The 25,571-nt window shown below is 45.3% G+C and overlaps 1 protein-coding gene across 1 annotated transcript in view; it reads left to right on the plus strand.

Annotated features, from left to right (window-relative positions):
- Positions 1–25,571, plus strand: part of TEK (TEK receptor tyrosine kinase) — a 148,376-nt gene that overhangs the window by 114,712 nt on the left and 8,093 nt on the right. Inside the window, exons 18-20 of the mRNA XM_088472619.1 lie at positions 5,006–5,119; positions 8,860–8,930; positions 9,172–9,212. Coding sequence (XP_088328745.1) covers positions 5,006–5,119; positions 8,860–8,930; positions 9,172–9,212 — 226 coding nt within the window. The remainder of the gene's footprint in view (positions 1–5,005; positions 5,120–8,859; positions 8,931–9,171; positions 9,213–25,571) is intronic.

The raw sequence follows: 25,571 nt of genomic DNA on the forward strand, positions 1-25,571 counted from the left end.
TTAGTACGCATGCGCGAACCAGTCAGTGCGGCCAAAAATCGTTGGTACGCAATATAGCGAGTGCCTGCTATTTTGAATGACAGAATGAGGCGTATGTGGGTGGTAACAGGGGAAGGTGCTTGAAAATGGGGAGTGGAGATCCGAACGCAGGCGTGCTTAAAGGTCAAAACGGGCGTTTTATGGGTGTGTATATTTAAAACAGCAGCGTCATTGTTCACGTCACTGGGTTATTTTATAGCCAGAACTGCTCGCAAATTTGTGGTAGCAAACACCAACCACAAGAATAGCGAGCAGTTCATACGCTGGTCGATGTACTCGATTAATCTAATAAATAGCGGACATGACGTAGGATGCGAGCGGCCAGGGGGCGTTTTTAACAAATAAACGAGCGTATGTTTTGCTCGCTCGTTCAGACTTAGAGGTGTGAACAGACTACAATGTGCGTACGGATCATTTGAATAGCCACCCCTTGTTTTTAAACGAACGACCGCAAATAGCGAACGGCTCTGAATGAGGGCCAAAATCTGTTATTTTTTAAAATCCTATTCAAATTCTTATTATATAACAATGTATGAACAAGAGAGACAGCTTTACATAACAGAACTGACACTTTGACATAGCAAAAAAGTAATGTAAATAAGAGGTATAACGCTACCACTGCCAATTTGTTATTATTTCGAAAAACTGGGTTGAATTTTAGTTGAGACTATGAAGACAATGCTGTAAGTCTATTAATGCTCTTCTCTTGAAAAAAAAAGATGACATGAGGGATGAGTGTGTAGAGGGGGAGTGCAGCAAGTAAGCAAGGTAGAGATGGCTGAGGCAGGAAGGAGAGCGTCCTGGTGACACGATTATGTGGTGGAAGGGTATGTTTTCATGAACAGGTGGGTTTTCAGTGCACATTTGAAGCTCTGCAAAGTTGGGGAGAGCCTGATCGAGCGAGGGAGCTCATTCCAGTGGAGGGGGGCTGCACGGGCAAAATCTTGGATATGAGCATGAGATGAAGTAACCAGGGTGGAGGAGAGATAACAGTCATTGGCAGACCGGAGTGAGCCGGTGGGAGTATGTAAGGAGATGAGGTTGGAGATGTATGGAGCAGTAGAGTTAGAGGGGGCCTTGTATGTGAAGGTGAGGAGTTTGAAGAGGATTCTGTAGAACCAGTGCAGGTTTTGGCAGAGGGGAGCAGCAGAAGTGGAACGGCGGGAGAGGAAGATAAGTCTATCTGCAGCATTGAGAACAGACTGGAGGGGGTCAAGATGACAATGTGGGAGGCCAGTAAGGAGAAGGTTGCAGTAGTCAAGCCGAGAAATGATTAGTGAATGAATAATCAGTTTGGTAGCATCCTGGGAGAGGAAAGGCCTAATGCGAGCGATGTTGCGTAGCTGGAACCGACAGGATTGAGCCAGCGATTGAATGTGGAGGGTGAAGGAGAGGGTGCAGTCAAGGGTGACACCCAAACAGCGAAGTTGGGGGATAGAGGAGATGATGGTGTTGTCAACAGTGATAGCGAGATTGGTTGGAGTGGAGACTCTATTAGGGGGAAAAATGATGAGTTCGGTTTTGTCCATGTTGAGCTTCAGAGAACGCTCAGACATCCAGAAAGAGATGGCGGAGAGGCAGCTGGATACCTGAGAGAAGACAGAAGGGGAGAGTTCAGGAGAGGAGAGGTATAGTTGTGTGTCATCGGCATATAGGTGGTATTGGAGGCCGAAGGAGCTGATGAGCTCTCCTAGTGTAGAGGTGTACAGGGAGAACAGCAGTGGGCTCAGAACCCTGCAGGACACCAATGGGAAGGGTGGAAGGGAGGGAGGTGGAGCCAGAGGCAGACACAGAGAAGGAGCGGTTGGTGAGGTAAAGAGGTGAACCAGGCATGGACGGTGTTAGAGATGCCAAAGGTCTGAAGGGTGCGGAGGAGGAGAGTATGATCCACTTTGTCGAAGGCTGCAGAGACATCCAGGAGGATGAGCAGAAGAAGTGGCCCCTGGATTTGGCTACAAGCAGGTCATTGGTGACGTTGGCCAGGGCAGTTTCAGTGGAGTGAAGTGGGCGAAAGCCAAATTGAAGAGGATCAAGGATGGAGTTGTCAGAGAGATAGCTGGTGATGCGGCTGTAGACAAGCCACTCAAGTAGTTTGGAAACAAAAGGGAGAAGAGAAATGGGGCGGTAATTGGCGGGTTGGGTTTTTTAAGAATAGGTGTGACAAGAGCATGTTTGAATGATGAGGGAAAGATGCCGGTGGAGAGAGATAAGTTGAAAAGGTGAGCAAGTTGGGGGCAGGCGATAGAGGAAAGGGAGCGTAGAAGGCGAGAAGGGAGCTGGTCAAGGGGGCAGGTGGAGGGGGGAGAGGACAAGATGAGGGAGTGGACCTCATCACCCGTGGTGGGGCTGAATGAGCACAAGGTGGGCTGGCCGGGAGGTACGGATGGTGGGGGGAGATGGGGTTGCAGTAAAGAGATTGAAGGAAATACTGTGATGAATTGCCTCAATTTTGGAAGAGAAGAAGGAGGCAAAGTCAAATGCAATGAGGGAGGATGGAAGGAGTGGAGAGGGGGGGACGAAGGAGAGTGTTGAAAGTACCAAAGAGGCGGCGGGGATTGGAGGACTGAGAGGAGATGAGCAACTGGAAGAAGGATTGCTTGGGGAGGAAGAGAGCTGAGCTGCAGGAAGAGAGGACAAACTTGAAGTGAAGGAAGTCCACCAGAGAGCGAGATTTCCTCCAGAGGCGCTCGGCTGTGCGCGAGCACTTTTGGAGAAACCGTGTCAGTTTGGAGTGCCAGGGTTGGGGTTTGGACTGACGGAGGGGGATAGAGGAGGTGGGGGCAACGTAGTCAAGTGCAGAAGTGAGGGTGATGTTGTAGAAGGAGGCCGTCTGGTTAGGGCAGGCCATGGTTGATAGAGAGAGGAGAGTATCAAGTGAGAAGACAGGACAGCAGGGTCGAGAGTCTCAAGATTGCATTTGATGATGGTGGCTTTGGGTGAGGGGAGGAGTTGAGAGAGTGAAGGAGAGGTCAGTGAATTGTGGTCAGAGAGGGGGAAGGGAGAGTTGGAGAAGTCAGAGAGAGCACACAGATGGGTTAAGACAAGGTCAAGGGAGTGGCCGAGACAGTGGGTAGCTGTGGAAGTCCATTGAGAAAGTCCAAAGGAGGAGGAGAGGTCAAGAAGATGGTGGATGCAGGATTTGTGATGTCAATAGGGATGTTAAAGTCACCAAGGATTATAGAGGGAAGGTCAGCAGAGAGGAAGTGGGGAAGCCAGGCAGCAAAGTTGGGTGGGGGAGCCTGGGGGACGATAGATGACGGCAACATGGAGATGAATGGGGTAGAAGGGATGGATAGAGTGTACCTCAAAGGTGGAGAAAGAAAGGGGGGCTCAGATGGGATAATGCGAAAGGTGCAGTTGGGGGATAAGAGGATGCCCACTCCGCCGCCTTGGCGGTTGTCAGGTCTGACAGAGTGGGTGAAGGCGAGGCCCCCATAGGAGAGCGCAGCAGGGGAGGCAGTGTCATAGGAGGAGAGCCAGGTTTCAGTGATAGCAAGAAGATTTAGAGAGTGGGAAATAAAGAGGTCGTGGATAGGAGGCAGTTTATTGCAGATGGATCTGGTATTCCAGAGAGCACAGGAGAATGGGGAGGGAGGGGACAGGGGATATGTGGATGAGATTGTCTGGGTTGTTGGTGAGGGTGTGTGGGCTAGATCTAAGTGGAAGGTGTAAGCCAGTGGATATGGTTGGTATGGGGCAGGGATGAGGAGGCATGGTGGCTGACTCAGGGTGGAGGGAGAGCGAAGGATGACAAGAGAGCAAGTAGGAGGTGGGAAGGAAAGCACAGCAGAGGATGCAGCTATGCAATGTAATAGCTGCTATGCTATAAAAACATAGATTTGTTGCATCTGGTTGGAGTAGTTACCTATGCAATGTAATAGCTGCTATGCTATAAAAAACATAGATTTGTTGCATCTGGTTGGAGTAGTTACCTATGCAATGTAATAGCTGCTATGCTATAAAAAACATAGATTTGTTGCATCTGGTTGGAGTAGTTACCTGAGGGATGAAAGATAGCAGTGTCACTTCACAGCTAACAAGGACGCCGGTCTAACGCTAATATTTTTTTAAATACTCAATACACTTTAGAACTGAACACTTCAGATACTGGACACCCTAAAAGCCTAACGGCCTAACATACCATCTTGTTTCCAATTTACCACGTTGCAAACTTTTATCTATGTAGTGTTCCATAATGAGTTCTATGTAATTCATCCCTTGGGGTACAAAATAAATTATTCATGGGCAGCAAAGTTGGCAAAGTGGTTAGCGTTACTGCCTCACAGCACTGATCACATGATTTAAATTCTTAGTCATGGCCAATCTATGTGGCGTTTGTATGTTTTCCTCGTGCTTGCGTGGGTTTCCTCCAGGTTCTGTGTATGTGATATGAATGACTGAAATATTCTCTGTAAAAGGTGTGATGTAGTCATGTGACTGGCAGCCGCAAGGCCGCCGCTCACTATCCCGACTCCAGAATGCCGGCAAAGGATTTATGATAGGCGTCGAAATACCGACGCCTATCATAATCCCGACGCCAGAATCCAGGACGATGTGTGCCCTGTTAGTCATGGGGCGGGTTAGCCTTAGGTTTTGGGGGGGGGTTAGGGTTATGCACCCCTAGGGGGGAGGGTTAGGCACCCCCAGGGAGAGGTTAGGGTAAGGCACCCTCTCGGTAGTTTAGGGTTAGGCACCCTTAAGAGCATTTCAATCCCATTCCATAAAAGGTGCTGTGTAAAATGTATGCGCTATATACTGTAAATATAGTGCATACAGCAATATATCAATTTGCCATATTTTCCTGGTCACACAAAAAGTACATGGCATAATCATGCCTATAATTGTTAGTTACTGTATGCACTACTTAATATGAATTTGGTTGTTTTCATACTGTTGGTTAATATCTGTAATATACAGCAAGGAGCATGTTTAATAATGATAATGATTTACTCTTCTATTTCTCTAGTTCATACATCGGGATCTAGCAGCCAGAAATATTTTGGTTGGGGAAAACTATCTTGCGAAGATTGCAGATTTTGGTTTATCAAGAGGGCAAGAGGTTTATGTAAAGAAGACGATGGTAAGCATGCAATTACAGCATAGTGTTAGACAAATATGCAATTACCTTTGCAGTCACTGTATGGAAACATTTCATTTGAGTTTAAAACGGGTTTATTGGTTTTCTAACTGCAAATGAATTATTTAAGGCAAAATGAGTTCTAGTCATAAAATTATATTTCATTTTCTGTTAAATAAAATCTTTTTATATCGTTATTTGTAAAACTAAATTAGAAAGATGTCCAAAGTTACAGTATGTGAGGTGTAATTAGAACATAGATCAGTAATATTCTATCTGAAGCTAATTAACCTTAAAGTTGAGTCTTTTAAGAGATCTGTGGCACAAACTAACAAAACATGTTTATGTGCTGATTTTCAAAGAGAACACACAGTCGCTTCTATAATACTTCTCTGCATAACTACCTACTAATGTTTTATATGTGGGAAAGAATACCAAAGTACTGTAGAAGTAGCTTTAGCTCTGTACTATTTCATTATTAGCAATGTAAATTCTCCATAGATACACAGAGACATACTGTATAAACTTTATTATTGACCACATAAGTATACCAAACCTATAAATAAATGTCCAAAACAGCAAACGGTATCTCGTATTGTCTAATGCTTCATGAAAAAAGTAAAAAATATCAAAAAGTTACTGACACACCATATCATTCAAATTATATTCTTCTATTCAATCATGGTGGGATGTAAGTTCAGGCAATTCACCCTTGCACATATATTGGGCATGTCTGTCCATAGAAATCCATTATCCATAATGTTATAAAAAAAAATCAATGTCATCGGTGAGTTGAACCAATGATTTAGGTGGGACTGTGGCACAGTGGGCTACATTGCTGTCTTACTGCTCTGGGTCAAGGGTTCCATTCCAACCGGGCACCGTTTGGCAGAGTTTGTATGTGCTCCTATGATTGTATGAGTTTCTTCCCAGAAGCCACAAAAATCTGTTATGATATATGAAATAAACCAATCAGCACACTTCTTGTGTGGAGTTTGTTCTCAATGTGTTTGTATGTGTTTTCTCTGGGTGCTCCAGTTTCCTGCTGCACCCCCAAAAATAATGGTGAAATGAACCCTAGAGTGTATATGTTTGTATGTGTGTTCATGTGATTGAGTAATATAGATTGTAAACTGTACCATGGGTGTTTTATGAGAGGTAGGGGCCTGTGTGCAGTCTCCAGACAGGCTTCCTCATGCACATATCTCCAGAAAAATGGTGCTGGTGCCATTTTCCCAGAGATTCCTTCAGTGGCGACCACAAGGTAAGTACATTCAAAGGGTACCAGGGGCCCATGTGTATGCACACCTTCAACTCATCATAGATACACTAGTGAGGTGCCCAGAGACTGATGTAGTTGATTAAATATTATTTGCTTTGTGTATTATATAGTTGCAACATAAATAAAGTTTACTGGGCCTGAGTTGTACGCTATTGCTTCAGCTGAGGATTTGCAAAAATATGCAACAGTGGCTAGGACTTGTACTGAGACAACCACTGGAGTCATCGCAGCTGTCCGCAACTGCAGAATTACACAAACACATCATCGGATGCAGATCATGCAAACATTGACTCCTAGCAGTGGCGTCACAAGGCGGGTGCGGGGGGTGCGGCCCGCACCCGGGTGTCACCCGCCGAGGGGTGACACCAAGGTGCAGGATCCCCCTCAGTGACAGGAGCCGGGTGCTGCACTATAGCATTAAGTGCAGCACTCGGCTCCGGTCAGTGAGGGAGCCGGCACTGCCCATGCCCGCACCTCCTGCACCCCCCGCCGGCACCACCCCATTGATACCTAATGTATCATTTTGTTAACCACGGCCACGGGCCGGGTTCGCGCCGCGAGGCCACGCCCCTCCCGAAGGCCCGATATGTGAGGCCACGCCCCCGACACACCCCCTCCGAAGACCACGCCCCCATTTCGGCAGGTGCCGCGCGCATGGCGTCCCTCCCCGCACCGGGTGTCACCGTGGGGAGGGACGCCACTGACTCCTAGAGTGAGTCTACGGTCACTCAGAATGGCTGCCATAACTGAGACGCCGTAGCCATGTTTCCTGTGTACGGGAACACAGATGCAGGATGTGACACGCCCCCGGAATGGTCGAGACACGCCTTCGTTTTTAGCTGCCACTCCCCGTTGCTTCCCTCTAACACTCTCTGCCTGTCAATCACAGTGTCAATAAAGATTTGCAACGTGTGACTACGGTAATGTACCTGCACGCATGCGCAGTAGCAAAAAATCACTCCATTTGGGAAAAGATTTACATTGCATACAACTCTGATTCAGGCCCCATGAGGTCAATGCATAGTTAAAAACACAACACACGTGAAAATACTTCATTATATAAGTATAACTATCATTGTGCAATATGTTGGCCTTTTCATTGCAATTCAAAAATGTAAAATTATCTATATGCAATCGAATGTAATGCACATCACGCTGTGGGGTCTATTTACTAAGCAGTGTTAGGAGACAAAGTGAAATGAGATAAGGTACCAGCCAATCAGCTCCTAACTGCCATGTCACAAGCTGTGTTTGAAAAATGGCAGTTAGGAGCTGATTGGCTGGTACCTTATCACCGTTCACTTTATCTCCTAACACAGCTTAGTAAATAGACCTCACTGTAGGTGGTATGTAACAAATTATATCATTTGGAAGTTTGATAGGTATAAGTGAGTATGGTTATATTAAAAATGTGAAATGTACCAACTAATAATATCCTCATAATCTTCTGGATTTGTGATTATGGGGTCTATTCATTATCACTTAATTTCTACAAAAGCAGGTGATAATGAACATTTTCACCTACTTTTGTAGAAATTAAGTTTTGGGGCCATTCATCATAAAGGTATTGCAGGAGATAGCACAGATATCTCCTGCTTACCTTTCACTTATTATTATTATTAGAATTTATTTATATGGCGCCACAAGTGTTCCGCAACGCCTTACAAAATATATAAACAAATACGTGACTAAAGACTTACAGTACAATAAAATAATATGCAGGACAAAGACATAGATAATATACATTGCTACATTAGCGACCACAACACCCACATAAGCAGCAGAGGATAAGCAGCCAAGTGTTAGGTGCCCTAGTGGGGAGTAAGAAGTAGATGAGGCCCGCTGTCCCCATACACTAGTATGGGGACCTAAATTCATGCTAAGAGGGATCCTTTTAGATCCCACTGTCCCTGTCAGGCTCCTTCTGCCGGACGCCAGGGCTTTGTGAGCCTGCGTGAACTCTAGGTCATGCAGGCGCACTAGCACTGCCGAGTCAGACTAGTTATGGGATATAATTGCGTAAGGAGGGGGCAGAGTCTAAATACCGCAGTATAGCTTAGTGGCCTTCGGGCTTCGTTGAATTTTTAAATGTGGCCCACACTTTCTTAATGGTTGAAGACCCCTGTTGTAGACAATCCAACATCGGCGCACCATTGCATTATCTGTACTTGCTGATGGTCTTGCAGAAGATCCGATGCTGCGTCTGAGGACATTGATGCTGTCAGGAGGTATCTATTTACACCAGACGCCTCCTGCTGCATTAGCATATTAGTAATATATGGTAAGCGGCTGTGCAATACCGTACAACAGTCTGAATCAGGCCCAAAGCACCTTATTCATTACTGCGATGATGACACTTACTTATGGATAAGCTGAAATTTTACATTTTTATTATATTTGTTTCTTTTTAAATGTATGTTATTTGTATAGTATACTTACGTTAATCTTACGATTATTCTAGGGAAGACTTCCAGTTCGATGGATGGCAATTGAGTCTTTGAACTACAGTGTTTATACATCAAACAGTGATGTGTAAGTGAATGGCTGGTGCCTTGTGTATATCATGCAAGTAATGACGTGGTCTGTTTCCTCATAATATGACATTAAAGGGACATCTATGTATACATTAAAGATAAGTGGACAATATATACAAACTTACAATGTTGGTGATAGCTGAGCTGTACTAGTAAGCAAATCTGTGCACCACACAGTATACCGAAAGCAACACATATAAGCTTAATTTAAAGCAACACATTTATTATTTCTTTTACAGATGGTCATTTGGAGTTTTATTATGGGAAATCGTGAGTTTGGGTGAGTATAATAATAATAATAATAATAATAATAATAATTTTCATAGTGCCTACAGTCTAAGGCCCTCATTCAGAGCCGTACGCTCTGAGCAGAGCGCACGCTCTGAATGAGGGCCGCCCTCCATAATTCTGGAGCGTCCTCCTGGACGCTCGTATAGCTGTGGGTCACCACCCACAGCCTATACGAGCGTGCAGTTTGATGGCCGCGATGGTCGTGACCATCGCGACCATCGAAACTGCGAGCCGGAGCCTGCGGTTGAGGTTTTCAACTGCAAGGCCCGGAGTGATTTTGGCTCTATCAGAGCCAAAATCACTCCCACTGACATCACTAGTGATGTCAGTGGGCCGGCTTCTGACGGTAGGCGTTCCCTTGGGAACGCCCCCGTCAGGGAGGCACGCCCCCGGCACGCCCACCAAAGGGGGCGTGCTGTCAATCAACATCGACAGCACGCCCCCTTTGATCAGACACAACGAGCGAAGGACTTTCCTTCGCTCGTCGCGTCTGGCGCATGCGCACGACGGAGCTCCCGCCGTCGTGCGCATGCGCAGTGCACAACATCGACCCACTTGCGAGCGGACAGCCACTTGTGAGTGGGTCTGAATCAGGCCCTAAATTCAATACCATACACACACTATGGTCCAAAGAAAAGCTAATTAACCTAGCAGTATGTTTTTTGGATATGTGAGGAAACTGTATTGCCCGGGAGAAACCCACAAGGAAAACATCAAAATTGAGCAACCAGGGGCATAACATGCAATTGCCAGGGCCCATAACAGAACATTTTGAGTGAGGGCAGCAATACATTTTCATAGGCCCCATTCCGCACTTCTGAGCATGTGTAAAGGCTGGCACATGTGCAGTGAGTCTCATTTGGGTTCTCAGTACAGGATAATATCAGATTGTTTTGGAGGTAATGATACTCAATCTACAATAATTCTGTATATGTATTTTTATGTGTATTGCTTTTACTTACGTCGTGTAGCCTCTGAAATCCAAATGAGACTTCACTGCAAATGTGCCAGCCTACAGTATGTGCATGTTGAGAGGAGCAGAGCAATGGCTGCTGTAGTAGATACTGAATTCAGGGAAAAGGGAAAACTGGAATAATGGATCCTTTCAAGTCCAACACTGTTAGTATTATACCAGTTAGATTTGGCCCCTTAGTGTTCACCACAAATTCTTGTGTATATTAAAGGGGGTGCAGCCTTTTGACAACCGTAAGACCTAAAATGCCAAAGAAGAAAAAAGTGTTGTCCTGTTTGGCGCACTAATTAATAAAATGTAATCTTTATTAAATTCAATTAAAATGTAAGCTAAATCCGTGAAATATTTAAAAACAACGGTAGGTGTATAAAAAGGTGAATAAAGTGAATAAACAACAGATTGACCCACTGTGTGTTTATTTGTTGTACATTAGCAGCATCTGTTTTATATTGGGTGTTGATTAGTTATATGCTGGTAATCCAGTTCAATAATAATATGCTAATATATTACACCCAATAAAGATTGTTATTCATACGAGGGCTGGCTACATTACACATTACATACTATTGTAGCAGAATCTTCTCCAGCAATTTTCTCAGTATAGTGTCATATGTGTAAACGGTATGTAGTCAGGAAGCCGGCGGTCGAAATGCCGACCGCCGCCTTAGTGAAATCCCGGCATGGGACTAATGATAGACGTCTAAATACCGACGCCTATCAATAGCCCCACGACGAAATCCTGACGCCTGGCATACCAATCGTAGGTAAGCCGGGGTCCGGGAGCGGCTAGCTGTGGAAGGGGTAGGGTTAGGTTTAGGGTGTGGGGAGGGGGGTTAGGTTTAGGCACCCCTGGGGGGAGGTTAGAGTTAGACACTAGGGGGGGAGGTTAGGGTTAGGCACCCCTAAGGGAGGGTTAGGGGGGGAGAGGGTTAGAGAGGGTTAGGGATAGCCTTTATACTTACCCTGTCAGGATCTCTATATGCTGGCCTTCCGCGTCTGTACTTCATTCGCCGGGCTGATGTCCGGCGATATAACATACCGATTCCGAGTATATACCTTATGCATATTAAGCTGGTTATCTGAGCACAGAAGAACAATCTGATATAATAAATCAGTATACTGTGTAAATCAGCAGTTGATTACTGACACAAAACATTGCAATCTTGTGGGCAGGTTAGTAGTCATAATTGTTTATTAATCTCATTCAGAGACATTGTACTTCTCTCTATGTGGTAAATTGACTGCACCTGTTCCTAGATAAAGCTATTTACAAAGCATTAACACAGTGTATCTGCCTTTACTGTTACTTGTGAATGTGATATATCAAGTTCCTTATGTTGAGTCAGAAATTAATTACTGCAACAAATTAATGTTATGTTTCATAGCAGTGTAATCAATGAGCTCTTATAGGCAGGTTAGCAATCACACTTGTTTGTTAATTTAATTGAGAGCTGTTATATATATACTGTATCACTCTATTACCCCTTTTACACCAGAGCAAAAGCCTAGGTTTTTGCTGGGTCTACCCGGGTTGCAGCTCAGTGTAAAAGGGTCCCTGAAAAATAACCTGGGTCAAGTGACTGTTACGGTTCACGCACGGTTGTGTAAGACCTCTGGAGCCAAGGAGAGGATCTTTCACCAATAATAGCCACCCGCTGTTCCCTTAGTGAATTATTTAAACACCGGTACTTAGGTGGCCGCCTGGATTTACGCCTCCAGCAGTGGAGGCTTACACAACCGGCGAGAGACCGCAAGACTGCTGACTAGGACAAGACAGGATGGTGATGTGGCAGTCCTTCCACAACTGGCTAACTGGAGTGAGGCTGCAGGTAATGGTATTAAAACAGGCATAATGGACAGGGTACATCAGCAGCGACAGATGATGGGTCTCAGGAATGTCTTGGGACTGTGATGCAGCTGGGTAATCAGGCAAGAAGCGAGTGTACAAACTAAGCAGGCTGCACAGCAGGAATGACCAGGACTGTGATACTGCAGGATATCAGACAAGGACTGGACAGGCAAGATACATACAAGAACTAGACAAACAAGAAGTAGACAGACAAAATGCAGATAAGGACTAGACAGACAAAATACCAGCTAAGACTTGACAGACAATGAACAATGAAGTGGCAAGGCCAGTGGCTGAAGCAACTAAGTTCAAGGTGCGGCCTAGAGGGCCGGGGTGCGACTGGAACCTAAACAATGCTGCCTTGCAGACTATGGTGCGGCTAGTGACAGCCGAGATGTGGCTTGAGAGCCGAGATGAATTCAAACTATGATGTGGCCTTGCGGGCCGTGATGCGGCTATGACAGCCGAGACGTGGCTTGAGAGCCGAGATGAAATGCAGGCTATGATGCGGCCTTGCGGGATGTGGTGCGGATATGACAGCTGAGATGCGACTTGAGAGCCGAGACGAAATGCAGGCTATGATGCGGCCTTGCGGGCATGATGTGGCTTTGACAGCTGAGATGTGACTTGTGAGACGAGATGAAATGCAGGCTATGATGTGACCTTGCGGCCATGGTGCGGCTATGACAGCCGAAATGTGGCTTGAGAGGAGAGATGAAATGAAGGTTATAATGCGGCCTTGCGGCCCGAGGAGCGTCTGGAACAATATGGCAGACAGGTGAACTCTGGCTAGACAGGAACACAGGCAGGGAGCAGACTGACACTGCTATACTGGACTCTGGTATGAAAATGCCACAGGCAGCGGCAGGGTATGATACACAGGCTGATACAAAACAGACAGACAGTTGCAGGACACTGGAAGAATGACTCCGTATACAGGAACTGTGGGACAAGGTAAGAACGGCAAAGATTCAGACTTCTGAGCTAAAACAAACATACTCCGGACGTCAGATAATATAACCAGCATGGAGTGAAGGGCTGGCCGTAACTTAAAGGAAGCAGGGTCCAATCAGAACCAATTCTGGGAAAGAGCACTTCCTAATCAAAGGCATCTGTGCACCTGCTCTGCACACAGACAGCTAGTAATTAGTGAGCACATGATACAAAACACACAGACAGACATGAATGACTACTTGCACAAAGCCGGAACATGGACAGGACATGATGCAGTATCCCAGAAACCACTCAGACTGGGAACTGCCACCAAGATGATCTGCTAACCGCAGATCCTAACAGTGACCTGGCAATCCAACCCAGGTAGCTACCAGGGTCAGACCCAGTAATGGTGCAGTGTAAACGGCACAGCGGGTTATCCGACCTTGGTCATGCCTAAAATGAGCTGATAGCTGGTTGTGGAGCAGTCACCTCCCACTTTTTATGACCTCACAAGTTTAGCAGGGCAGACCCAGGTTCAGTGTGAATGGGGCTGACCTGAGAATAACCCAGATCGATGGTGCTGTGTAAACGGTGTCTGACCTGGGTTGGAACCATGTATGAAAACCCAGGTCGGACTCAGGTTTTTGGTGGAAAAGAGGTAATAGTCCCCGTCACAGTATAACAGCCACCCTCATTAGTATGACACAAACTAGATGAATTGACACCTAGTAATTAAGACACAGCAGGACCACATTGCCATTTTAATCACTTTATTCACCTTTTTTTACACTTACCGTTGTTTTTAATATTTCACTGATTTAGCTTACATATTTTAATATTTAATAAAGGTTACATTTTATTAATTAGTGTGCCAAACATGACAACGTTTTTTCTTCCTTGGCATTTCTGCTGTAGTAGATGAATGGGCATCACTAAACTCCCCCCCGACCTACAGTTCCCATATCTGTTGCACCCTGGTTCCACCCCTCTCTGCAACATAAATTGATAGAAAGTTGAGTTTTGAATATTAGGTTCTGTACTATCATTTATCAATAAAAATATATACATTTATGTGTGAATTATGGCAAAAAAATGTATACGCTCTTTGTACATAATAAAAACTAAGGAACATAAAGTATGTATTAAAAAGGAATAAAGATCTGTATTGGTAATAGGGCTTGATTTAGCCTTACCCGATATAAGAAAAGGGTTATTGCAGAGACTCCCAAACTCGGTCCCTAATAGTCCAGGTTTTAAGGATATCCATGCTTGACCACAGGTGACATAATTAGTAGCTCAGTCAATTTGTTTTAACCACCTGTGCTCAACCATGGATATCTCTCTAAAACCTAAACTGTTGGGGAGCCTTGAGGACTGTGTTTGGGAACCTCTGGCTGGGTTAATGCCTTAGCATGGGTGTAACCTATGTACTTGGTAACACCACAATTCCTCAGGTGGTGATAACAGAAATGGACCCAATATAGTTAACTTTTAAAAAAGTCTACATATCACCAGGTTGATAACCAGGGGCCTGATACAGAGCTATTTTTTTGTAAGTGCATATGCATCAAAGTCACACTGTGCACGTTCAGCGATTGCCTTGCGATTCGTAGTGGGTAGTAAACCTGTACTGCCAGTGAGTTGTTTTAGGAGCTTTTCTTGCTAAGGTTCTATAGGGGATTTTGGGGTGGTTTTAATGAGTTGACATTGAGAGAGGTCTGAGGAGTGATTTGGAGTGAATATGGGGATTGGACAGCATGTGGCGAGGTCTGAAGGTGTTATGGAGTACATTTGTGGTAGATGTTTAATAGAATGTACTGTTTTAACTTATTACCAAGGTTTCAAGTGCAGCCATTTAAAGGTTACAGCAGCATTTAAAGCGTATTGAGTTGCCCATCACTGTTATAACTTCAAGAAACATTTTGAATTTATCTGAGCAAAAAGGAGAACTAACCCTTATGCTGCTATAACTGTACAATCTATATCTGTCATTGGGGCATATTTATCACAATCAGCATTTTTAATGCGAATATGGTAAATATTTTTTACATAAGTTTGCAACGTGAACATATAACGCTGCTTCTGGATTTGGGTTTTCGGCGCACACTGCAAGGCCGTCGTATAATTCACTGGGGGCCGGTGGAGGGGGAGTTGGGGGATCCCTCTCCTTAAAAATTTGTGAATTAGTAGCTCATAGGCCCCTGTAGGATAATGCCATCAGGATGTTACCTATCCAGGTCAAACTCCAGAATGCTTTGCATTCCAGAACTTGGTAAATCCAGGAGCAAACCTTTAGGGGCTGATTTAGAGGATGAAAATGGAGGAACTGCATCAGATATCGCAGATCTCTGTTGCAATCTCTCCAAAGTACATCTGGGGGATCCTTAATATTTGTGGATTTATCAAAAAGACTGCAGTTTTCTGGGAATATCCCGCAACTATTTAATGCTAAATAGGCCACTTTGTCCTTCACTTTGGGGGAGATGTAACCAACTTTCTAGAGAGATAATGTTTAGAAGTTGCTCATAGCAAACAATCAGCTTCTAACTGTCATTTTAAAGACTGTGCTAGATAAATGACAGCTAAAAGCTGATTGGCAACTTTGGCACCTTATCTGTTTATCGCTTTATCTCTAAAAGGTTTGATACATCTCGCCTTTAGAATGTTCCATATGTATTTTCTTTGTTGGCTGATGCCCCTGCAATAATACTGTTGGAAGAAGCCGAGATCTTCAGTGAGCCAGGTTCACATATAGTGGAAGATTATATGTCCTTCTGGAAATCCAATCACTACTGAACAAATGGAAACATCAAATTCATACAGAGCACCCTAGACTTCCGGTGGGCGGGGCACCCGAGATGGCCCTGTTTTAGCTCAGCTCCTTTCCTTGTATCCCTATTTTGGGGCTGCAGCACTTTTATAGCTAATTTGCCACGTACTTCGCTAAACGCCTGGCCAGGGGAACACACAGGGACCAGTTTGCTGGCATATTGGTGCTATAAGGAGCGCATTTTACTAACTCCGGAGTCCGACCAAATCCTTGGCCTCCATGGCGCAATATCCCCCGGCGCCATCTTAGCTGAACACGCTCTCTGGCTTGAAAAGTGAGAAGACTCCATTTCACTCTCCGAACTGCCCAACTATGGTGAAAACTGAGAGTCCCTCTCTCGAAAAGCAAAAAGACACGGCTGCCACTCACCCTGTACACGCAGAGAGGACTACCCCGGCTGTTAAAATACATAGTTGTGTGGAGGTGTCTGGACGGACCTGCCGTTACCCTTCTGTGACATCCTAAAGGACAGACTCACTGTCAGACACTGGTGTGTTTCTGAGTCGCTCTGGGACAGCTTAACACAAGGTGACCCCTGGTGTACTTTCAGCCTGGAACTGGGGAAATCCCGACACAGTTTTACCGCCGATTAATGCTGGAGGGCCATCGGGACTTACCTGCCGTTCCAGACTGACGTATTTGAGCCTACTGGTGTCTGGATTTGACGGAAGTGCTCTTTCGCCTACGGTAGAGATTCGGACCTGCTGATTACTTGACCGGGCGCTGTGACGATTGAGACCCCTAACCGTTGGTACGCTTCATTTGCCAGAGAGTCCTTCTGTGTTGGTCGATATTACTGCACCTGACTTTCGTACTGGGGCTCCTGCACTTTGTATCTCGGGGGAAATCTTGCCCTAAGTGGTGTTAAAACCTCATTAATTGCTTTACTCCCTAGAGCAGGGGTGGGGAACCTTTCTTCTGCAGAGGGCCATTTTGATATATATAACATTATTTGTGGGCCTGGTGCAGGCCACGCCGCCTCCGAGTGACATCACATGGGGCGGGGCCACAATTGCAGGTGATTAGAGCAATGTAGGATGCTCCAGGGAGCTGACTGTCTGAAGTGTCCTATAGATGCTCCTGGTGGCACTACTGCATAGATTCTGGATGTCATTCTAGGCAAGCTCAGAGCGCCAGACCAAATGACTCCGCAGGCCTTATACGGCCCCGGGCCGGAGGTTCCCCATCTCTGCCCTAGAGCCAGGGTGAGATCTGAGGAGACAGTTTCCTCTGTCGGCCTGGGGCTCAAGAACTAACCAATCCCAGACCCTGGTAAAAGGTTTGTCCACACTAAGAACTTCTGTCTTGGACGATATTAGGCAGACTGGGACTGTGTGAAATTGAGCGAGACACTGCCTTTATCATAGTGATTTTTTCTCCTACTATATACTCTGCTCCACTCTACTCCCATAGAGGAATACTTAGGAACTGCTACTGATACCAGAGTATACTATCATTGAGGTATGGAAAGATATTTGTTCATTTGAGCCTACTGCCACCTAGTAACAGCTCATCTGATGACATGCATATTTTATAGCTTACCATAAACTTATAACAAAATGTTTACTGTACAGTGATACTTTGGGGGGTATTCAATATGAAACATTAACTTCACTGTCGAAGTTAACGTTTCATATTGGAGTTTTTACCTGCGTAAAAGTATCGGGTGCGCTCCCGCTTATACCCGTATTCAATATAAAATTAACGAAAACGGGAAACTCCGAAGTTGGATTTGCGTAAAGTTACGAATTTTTCCTTAAAAAAATGACTAACCCACGTGGGAACTGTCAGTTGCTGGAGCCAATCAGCGGGCGCTCTACAGTGAGTGCTGCCGCTGATTGGCTGATTGGACTGCAATGTGACAACACACATACAGATAGCTTGTGGCGTGGATCGGGTAAATGTGTTTTTATTTTTTTTTAATCCCATGGATTACTGCGGAGACCAGCGCTGGATGTAGGTGAGTATGAAATCTTTCTTGCAGAGCCATGTTTTTTGGAAATCCTACTGGAGAAGAGGACAGAACATCTGGTATAGGTAAGTATGTGTGAATGGGTAGGTGTGTGTAATAAACTTATACTTGAAACGGTGTCTGTGTTTTGTCTTTTTTTAACTATTTATTTTACAGTGAAATTACAGGTGCCGCATGTCTGCTGGCACTTGTAGGTCCACAAGTGCAAAATGGCAGGCATGCTGGCACTTGTAGTTCCACTGTAAAGTACAATAGTGTGACATTATTTGGCCCCCCTATTACCCCCATACCCACCGCTCCAGGAGTATGGGGATGAGCCCCAGGCTTCAGCGTAAGCCTGTGGTGCTCGGGAGAGGGGGGACCCTTTTTTCAGGGGTCCCCAACTCCCCCGAGATCACCGGCTTGCGCTGACCGACTTGGGGTGTAATGCTTTGGACCTGGAGCCCCGGTGATTGGGTCTCCGGGCTGTGGCATTACACACCGGTCGGTTGGGTCTGGTGCTGGTTTTAAATATAGGGGATACCCCATGTCGTTTTTGCCCCCTATATTTAAAACCAGCACTAGTCCCTGCAGCCTGGTGTTGGTTTCTAAAATATGGTGGAACCCTACACATTTTGTTCCCTGTATTTTTAGAAACCACCACTGGCTGGTAAGCCCGAGGCTGGCTTGGCTATTGGAGGGGGGGACCTTATGTCATTTTTTTCCAAATTTTTACAAATTTTTTTTACAGGTTAACAAAAACGGGAATTTTTGGGAAATATTCTAGGAATCCCCCTCATGATGTATAGACATGGGGGATCACTATGGGTACCCCCATTTTTAACTCCTGAAGGAAGTCGGGGTTTCTAATAGCAGCGGCAAGTGCATAAATGCGACTTTGAAGAAAGTGGTGCAGAAGAGCATTTAGATTTTTTTGGGGGGAAAAATAACTATGCCCAGCAAATTTGGGGTACTTAAAAATGGGGGTCAGCATATTTTAAAGTTGCTAAAGAGACTTGAAAAAATTGTGAAAAACCCACTTGCGCAAGGAGCTGCAATGGAAAAAACACCTGGGGCATACTTGGGGACCCCCCCAGAGTCAAGTTCGCTATTTTTTAACTTTGTTCCCCAACATTTTTTTTTTTGGCCCCCAAATTGAAAGTGCTTTTTTTGGGGTGGCCCGATTTTTTTAATTTATTTTATTTTTTTGACACAGATCGTTTCATGGGGTCTTTCTGAAGGGTGCAGGTTATTTTTTTTTTAAGCCTGCACCCCTAAACTCCAATTCTGCACTTTTTTTCGCAACCTATTCAGTGGTGAAAAGTTATCCCCGTTTTTTGCCAAAGACTTTTCGAACCTGCGAAAAGTCTTTGAAATTGAATATGGTGTAAAACCTGCGATAATTACGTCATAGGTGCGAAAAACTGACTTATCGCTCCCATATTGAATACCCCTGTTTCTCTGAAATTAATACTGTGTATTTACTAATTATCTCATTGTTCATTTGAGTTTGCTACTATCCAGTGCCAGCTAATCTGACAATATACATCTGTTACAGCTTACCTTCAGCTCAAAACGGTGGCTATTGTTTATTGGTATTTTTTCTGATACTCATGTAACTTAATAATTACCTAATTGTTCACCTGAGTTTGCTGTTATTTTGTGACAGCTTATCTGAAAACATATATTTATTACCATTTAGTGATATTTCCTCTGATACTAATGTAACTTACTAATTACCTAACTATTCATTTGAATTTGCTGCCATCTAGTGACAACTCATCTGTCGATATACGTACATTTGTTATAGCTTACCTTCAACTTAAGGTTTAGCGGTATTTCCTCTGCTGCTAACATAACTATATACTATATATATAGCATTATACTGTATGTATGTAGTGGCAACACATCAGGTTAAACCTGATAGCTAAAACAATACTAATTTAAACACTTAATTACTACCCTTTGCTATATAATTCTCTAAATAGTACCCAGTTGCGCTTTTCTTGCATTGAAATTACACTGGTATTGAATATATTGTTCTCACGGTGTTAGGTGAACCAATTGACGATTAGAACCAACCCTACTTGTTATTGATTTGCTTATTTTTTTTTTCCATACGGTGTAAGCCAAATAAAACGCCTGCAAAAACAGGCACTTCGCCACCCTCTCCCACTGGGACCTCTTCTGTAGAGAATTCGGAATTGGAAAAGGGAGATCCCATCTCATCTACCCCAGATATGGCAACTATGCTCCGAAATGTTATAATGCCCAAAATGGAGGAAAAGTTTGTATCGCTTATGCCCATGATTGACGAAAAACGTCACCAATCTTTACCAAAAATGGAAGACAAGTTTGATAAACTTGTACCTAGGATTGATAAAAGATTAGACAGACTACAATCCTCTCTGGATTCTGCATTGTCTCGATTTACTGACCATACTAATAGATTGGATGCGGTAGAACAGAGGACTAGTGACATAGAGGATAATTTACAATCCTTGCAAACATCACTTGACTCTTATATGATCTCTCATAAGTCGCTACTTGTTAAAGTAGATGACCTGGAGAGTCACCACAGACGTAATAATTTGCGCTTTGTTGGCATTCCAGAGCAGGTTAAGGAGTCCACATTGTTTGGCAACCTAGGTAAGACTTTGGTCTCTGCTCTTAATTTACAAAACGACCTGGGGGTTCCACAAATTGAAAGGGCACATAGACTGGGCCCAGAAAGAGAGGGACCTAGTAGAAGACCACGTCCAGTTATAGCTAAATTCTTAGACTACCGTGCTACAAAAAACATTTGTTGACTTTTAAACGACAAAGCGAACTGATAATTGATGATCACCGGATTCTAATTTTTCAGGACTTTTCAGTAGCGGTAGTGCAGAAACGTAAGGCGTTTTCCCCAATCTGTAAATTTTTGGTCGACAACAACAAGAGATTCGCTGTTATATCCAGCCAAACTGAAGGTCACTGAGAATGGGCAAACTCTTGTTTTTGATAATCCATAGTCAGCACATAATCAATTTTTTTTCAAACAGCCCCTCTAGAGGTTCCCCGCACCGCACACATTTAAGTCACTCAACCTAAGCCATGAGCCACTCTGGCTATGTTAATCTAAACTACCTTCTTTTCTTGTTAATAATGGTTCATTATTCTTAAATGTTCCACTACAGACATAGAAGGCTTCGTGTTTTTATTGTTTTTTTTTCTGTTATATGATTTTATGGTTCTACCAAATTCTGGGAAATATACCCGAACTTGGTACTATGTTTTTTTGGATGGGAAAATATTTGAAAATTCATTGAGGCATGTTTTGTTGTTGTTATATTATGTAAGCACGTTACATTATGTTGGGTGAGCCCGGGTCCTTATATATTGAGTATTTTTAAGACTCCATTACTACATTACTTAACATATATGCACCTAACAATGAGCTACAAGCTTTTGTGATAGGATCACTGGTAAAGTGGTCTGTGACAGGGACATTTATCCCAGATTCCTGTCCTATGTGTTTAAAATCCCCAGGAGAAAGTCTGCAGTGTAGCAGGCTTGAGTCTCGGCTTTTTGAAAAGCCGGTTTGGGACCTGGGGGTTGTGGGTGAGAGGAGAGGGAGGGCTCCACCCACGGCCACTCCAGGTTTTGGTTCTCGCAGCCTGGTAACAGGCTTGTTAGGGTTTCCACCTGAGAGTGGCCAATATAAGCCTAGTGTGTATAGGGCTGAGTGTCTCACCTGGGAGAGCAGGCAGGGAGTTTGCTCAGAGACACTTGAAAACCTAACTGTGAGTGTTGTGCTGTGCCTTTGTTGCTGGTGAGGGCATTAGGCCCTGCCAGGTTCTGGTAGTGAGGGAACCACCTGTGAAGTTAGTGCCCCGACAGGGCTAGGACTTATGTTTATGTTTTCTTTATGTTATTTCTGACATTGTACAATAAAGACTGGCGCCGACCAGCTTGTACTCGCATCCAGACTGGTGTGCTGCTTCCTGACTGCTGTGGGTGTGTGTAAGAAAGGAGTCCTTCTACCCAGGAGAGGGAACCCTAACCTGACTGTGTCACAAGATGGTGGAGAATGCGGGCTCCCACACACACTGAAGTTGCAGCGAGAGGAAAACTTTCCGTTTAAAAATTAAAGGGACAGACACCCAATTGGTGAGTGTGGAAATAACACTGTATCCTTGGAGTCCCATAGAGGAGGCGTTAGCCAATGCTCAGAGAGGCAAGGTTCAGCTTCCAACCTACACCCCAGGACAAAATGGAGGACATTATTAAGGCCTTGCTCCAAGCTACAGCAGCTCAGCAGGAGACAAACAAACTTCAGCAGGAATCTACCAGAGCTCAGCAGGAGACGAACAAACTTCAGCAGGAAGCTACCTGGGCTCAGCAGGAATCCACCAGGGTGCAACTGTTGGCCTTGGAGACAGCCCAGAGGCAACAACAGGACGCCGTCGAGGAAACCCGCCAGGCCTTAGCGGAAAACAGCCAGGCCTTAGCGGAAAACAGCCAGGCCATAAAAGAGGTGGTACAGCACCTGGTTGCCCAGCCCAGAGATGTTACTACTGGTCCTCCCACCACCACTCACTCCATACGAGCCAGTCACTTCCTCCAAAAGATGACTTCGGGCGATGATGTGGAGGCCTACCTCACCGCATTTGAAAGAACGGCCGAAAGGGAGAGTTGGCCCAAGGAGCAGTGGGCAAGTCTGGTGGCACCTTTTCTGTCGGGGGAGCCACAAAAGGCCTATTTCGACTTATGCCTGGCTGATGCCAAGGACTATAAAAAACTAAAACAGGAGATCCTAACTCGCTTGGGAGTCACCTCCTTTGTTCGTGCCCAACGGGTCCACCGCTGGGAGTTCCATATGGACAAGCCTCCACGTTCACAGATGCATGACCTCGTCCATCTGTCCTCAAAATGGCTACAGCCCGAGACGCTGACGGGACCACAGATCGTGGAAAGGGTCGTGATGGACCGGTTCCTGCGATCGTTACCTGCGACTCTGCGCAAGTGGGTGAGCCATGCAGACCCTAAGTCTGCGGACCAGTTGGTCGAGCCCCTATGGCGCACCGGCGAACTCCCACAGACACTGGTAAGACTGTTCCAGGGGAGAAGGGTGCTGGGCGGTGGAATGTACCTAAGACTGAGGGTGTAGAACCTGGAGACAGGCCTGCCAGGCCAGGAAGGTTCTTGCCCCGTAAACGACTAGACATTAATATGATTCAGTGTTTCTGGTGTGGTGACTTCGGCCATATTTCCGCTAATTGTTCACTTACAACTGAACCTATGCAATGTGATACTGCTCATGTCTACCGCAGGGCGTCTTTCTTTGCACAGACAGCCTGTACGGCTGAGCGGCAGGCTGAGACTGATAAGCACATGTGTGTACTCACTGTAGGTGGCAACCGAGTAGAGGCACTGTTAGACTCTGGTAGCTTGGTGACACTTATGAAAGCTGAGCTGGTGAACCCCTTGAGGCATAAAGGGAAAACTGTTGGTGTGACCTGCATACATGGGGATACTCGATATTATGTTACTGCCGAGGTGAACATCGAGACACCATGTGGTTCGGCTATAGTTTCTGTGGGTTTGGTGCATGGTCTGATGTACGATGCAATATTGGGGAGAGACTTTGCTCACTTCTGGAAGTTGTGGGAAAGCCGTTTTGTTCCAGAAGTGAACAACCCCGATCCATTTGAGAAGGTTGTCGATGTGGTGGAGGAGGGAGTTTCTTCTGAGTCAGAGTTATTCCCTTTTTCTACTATGATTGGCTAACTAGAGAATGCGGAGCGTGATGGTGGCCCGCCAACTGATGTGCCTCCCATTGAGGTGGGAAGTGTTGGGCCAGTTGATCATCTGCCTGATTTAGAGGTCAGAAGAGAGGTCTTTGCCATGGAGCAGTTGAATGACCCTACTTTGGTAAAAGCCAGGGAGAATGTAAAAGTAGTTGATGGTAAACCCGTAGACCCTGATAGTCCTTTGTCCTATCCCCACATGGCAATGTTTCAGGATTTGTTATATCAGGTGACTAAGAAGGGGGAAGATGTTGTGGAACAAATAATAGTTCCCAAAGCCTACAGAAGAACAGTGTTGGATCTGGCCCATGGTCATATAATGGCAGGCCATCTAGGGGTAGAGAAAACCACTGAGCGAATAATGCAGAGGTTTTTCTGGCCCGGGCTTCATAAAGAGGTATCTGACTTTTGCGCATCCTGCCCTGAGTGTCAGTATCATGCTCCCAGACCACATTTTAAGGGTCCACTATTTCCATTGCCTATTATAGAGGTGCCGATAGTGAGAGAGCACCTGGAACAGGCTCAACAGGCACAGCAGAGGGTATACAACCGCAATGCTCGGTTACGCAGCTTTGCTCCTGGGGACAGAGTGTTAGTGTTGGTTCCCACTGTGGAAAATAAACTTTTGGCTAAATGGCAAGGGCCCTTTGAAATCTTAGAAAGAGTGGGACAGGTCAATTACAAAGTTTACCAGCCGGGGAAAAGAAAGCCGGAACAGATATACCATATAAATCTGTTAAAGCCCTGGAAAGATAGAACGGTACTGTCGGCCGTCCGAGCCCCTCCAGTAAATCCAGGGCCCTTAGTTCCCGAAGTGACAGTGGCAAAAACTCTGTCGGCAATTCAACAACAAGAGGTCAAGGAGTTTCTGATCAGAAATAGGGTGCTGTTCTCTGACGTACCTGGGAAAACCTCGGTCGTTAAACATGACATCATCACTGACCCAAGGGTTAAAGTTAATCTAAAACCCTATAGGTTACCAGTAGCACAAAGAGAATCGGTGTTGAAAGAAATTAAAAATATGCTAGAGTTAGGGGTTATTGAAGAATCACATAGTGAATGGTCAAGTCCCATTGTGTTGATTCCAAAGCCCGACGGGAGTGTGCGTTTCTGCAATGACTTCCGAAAGTTGAACAGTGTTTCAAAATTCAATGCCTACCCGATGCCACAGTGGAGGAGGCGTTGGCCATAAAGTGGGCGTTAGAGGCTCTCAGGTACTACTTGGTTGGAAGAAAGTTCAAATTGATCACTGACCATGCCCCTTTGAAGTGGATGTCCGAAAATAAGGACAGTCGTGTGAGAATTACGAGATGGTTCTTGGCGTTACAAACTTTTACATTTTCAGTGGAACACAGGCCAGGGGGCCTGTTGTCTAAAGCAGACGCGTTGTCACGCGTTCATTGTTTGGGGGCTTCAGTTGTTCCGCCCCATAGGTCGAAACAAAGGGGGGGGATATGTGATAGGATCACTGGTAAAGTGGTCTGTGACAGGGACATTTATCCCAGATTCCTGTCCTATGTGTTTAAAATCCCCAGGAGAAAGTCTGCAGTGTAGCAGGCTTGAGTCTCGGCTTTTTGAAAAGCCGGTTTGGGACCTGGGGGTTGTGGGTGAGAGGAGAGGGAGGGCTCCACCCACGGCCACTCCAGGTTTTGGTTCTCGCAGCCTGGTAACAGGCTTGTTAGGGTTTCCACTTGAGAGTGGCCAATATAAGCCTAGTGTGTATAGGGCTGAGTGTCTCACCTGGGAGAGCAGGCAGGGAGTTTGCTCAGAGACACTTGAAAACCTAACTGTGAGTGTTGTGCTGTGCCTTTGTTGCTGGTGAGGGCATTAGGCCCTGCCAGGTTCTGGTAGTGAGGGAACCACCTGTGAAGTTAGTGCCCCGACAGGGCTAGGACTTATGTTTATGTTTTCTTTATGTTATTTCTGACATTGTACAATAAAGACTGGCGCCGACCAGCTTGTACTCGCATCCAGACTGGTGTGCTGCTTCCTGGCTGCTGTGGGTGTGTGTAAGAAA

This window comes from Taudactylus pleione, unplaced genomic scaffold (genome assembly GCF_031769625.1).
Source record: "Taudactylus pleione unplaced genomic scaffold, aTauple2 ptg000127l, whole genome shotgun sequence".
Taxonomy (NCBI): Eukaryota; Metazoa; Chordata; class Amphibia; order Anura; family Myobatrachidae; genus Taudactylus; species Taudactylus pleione.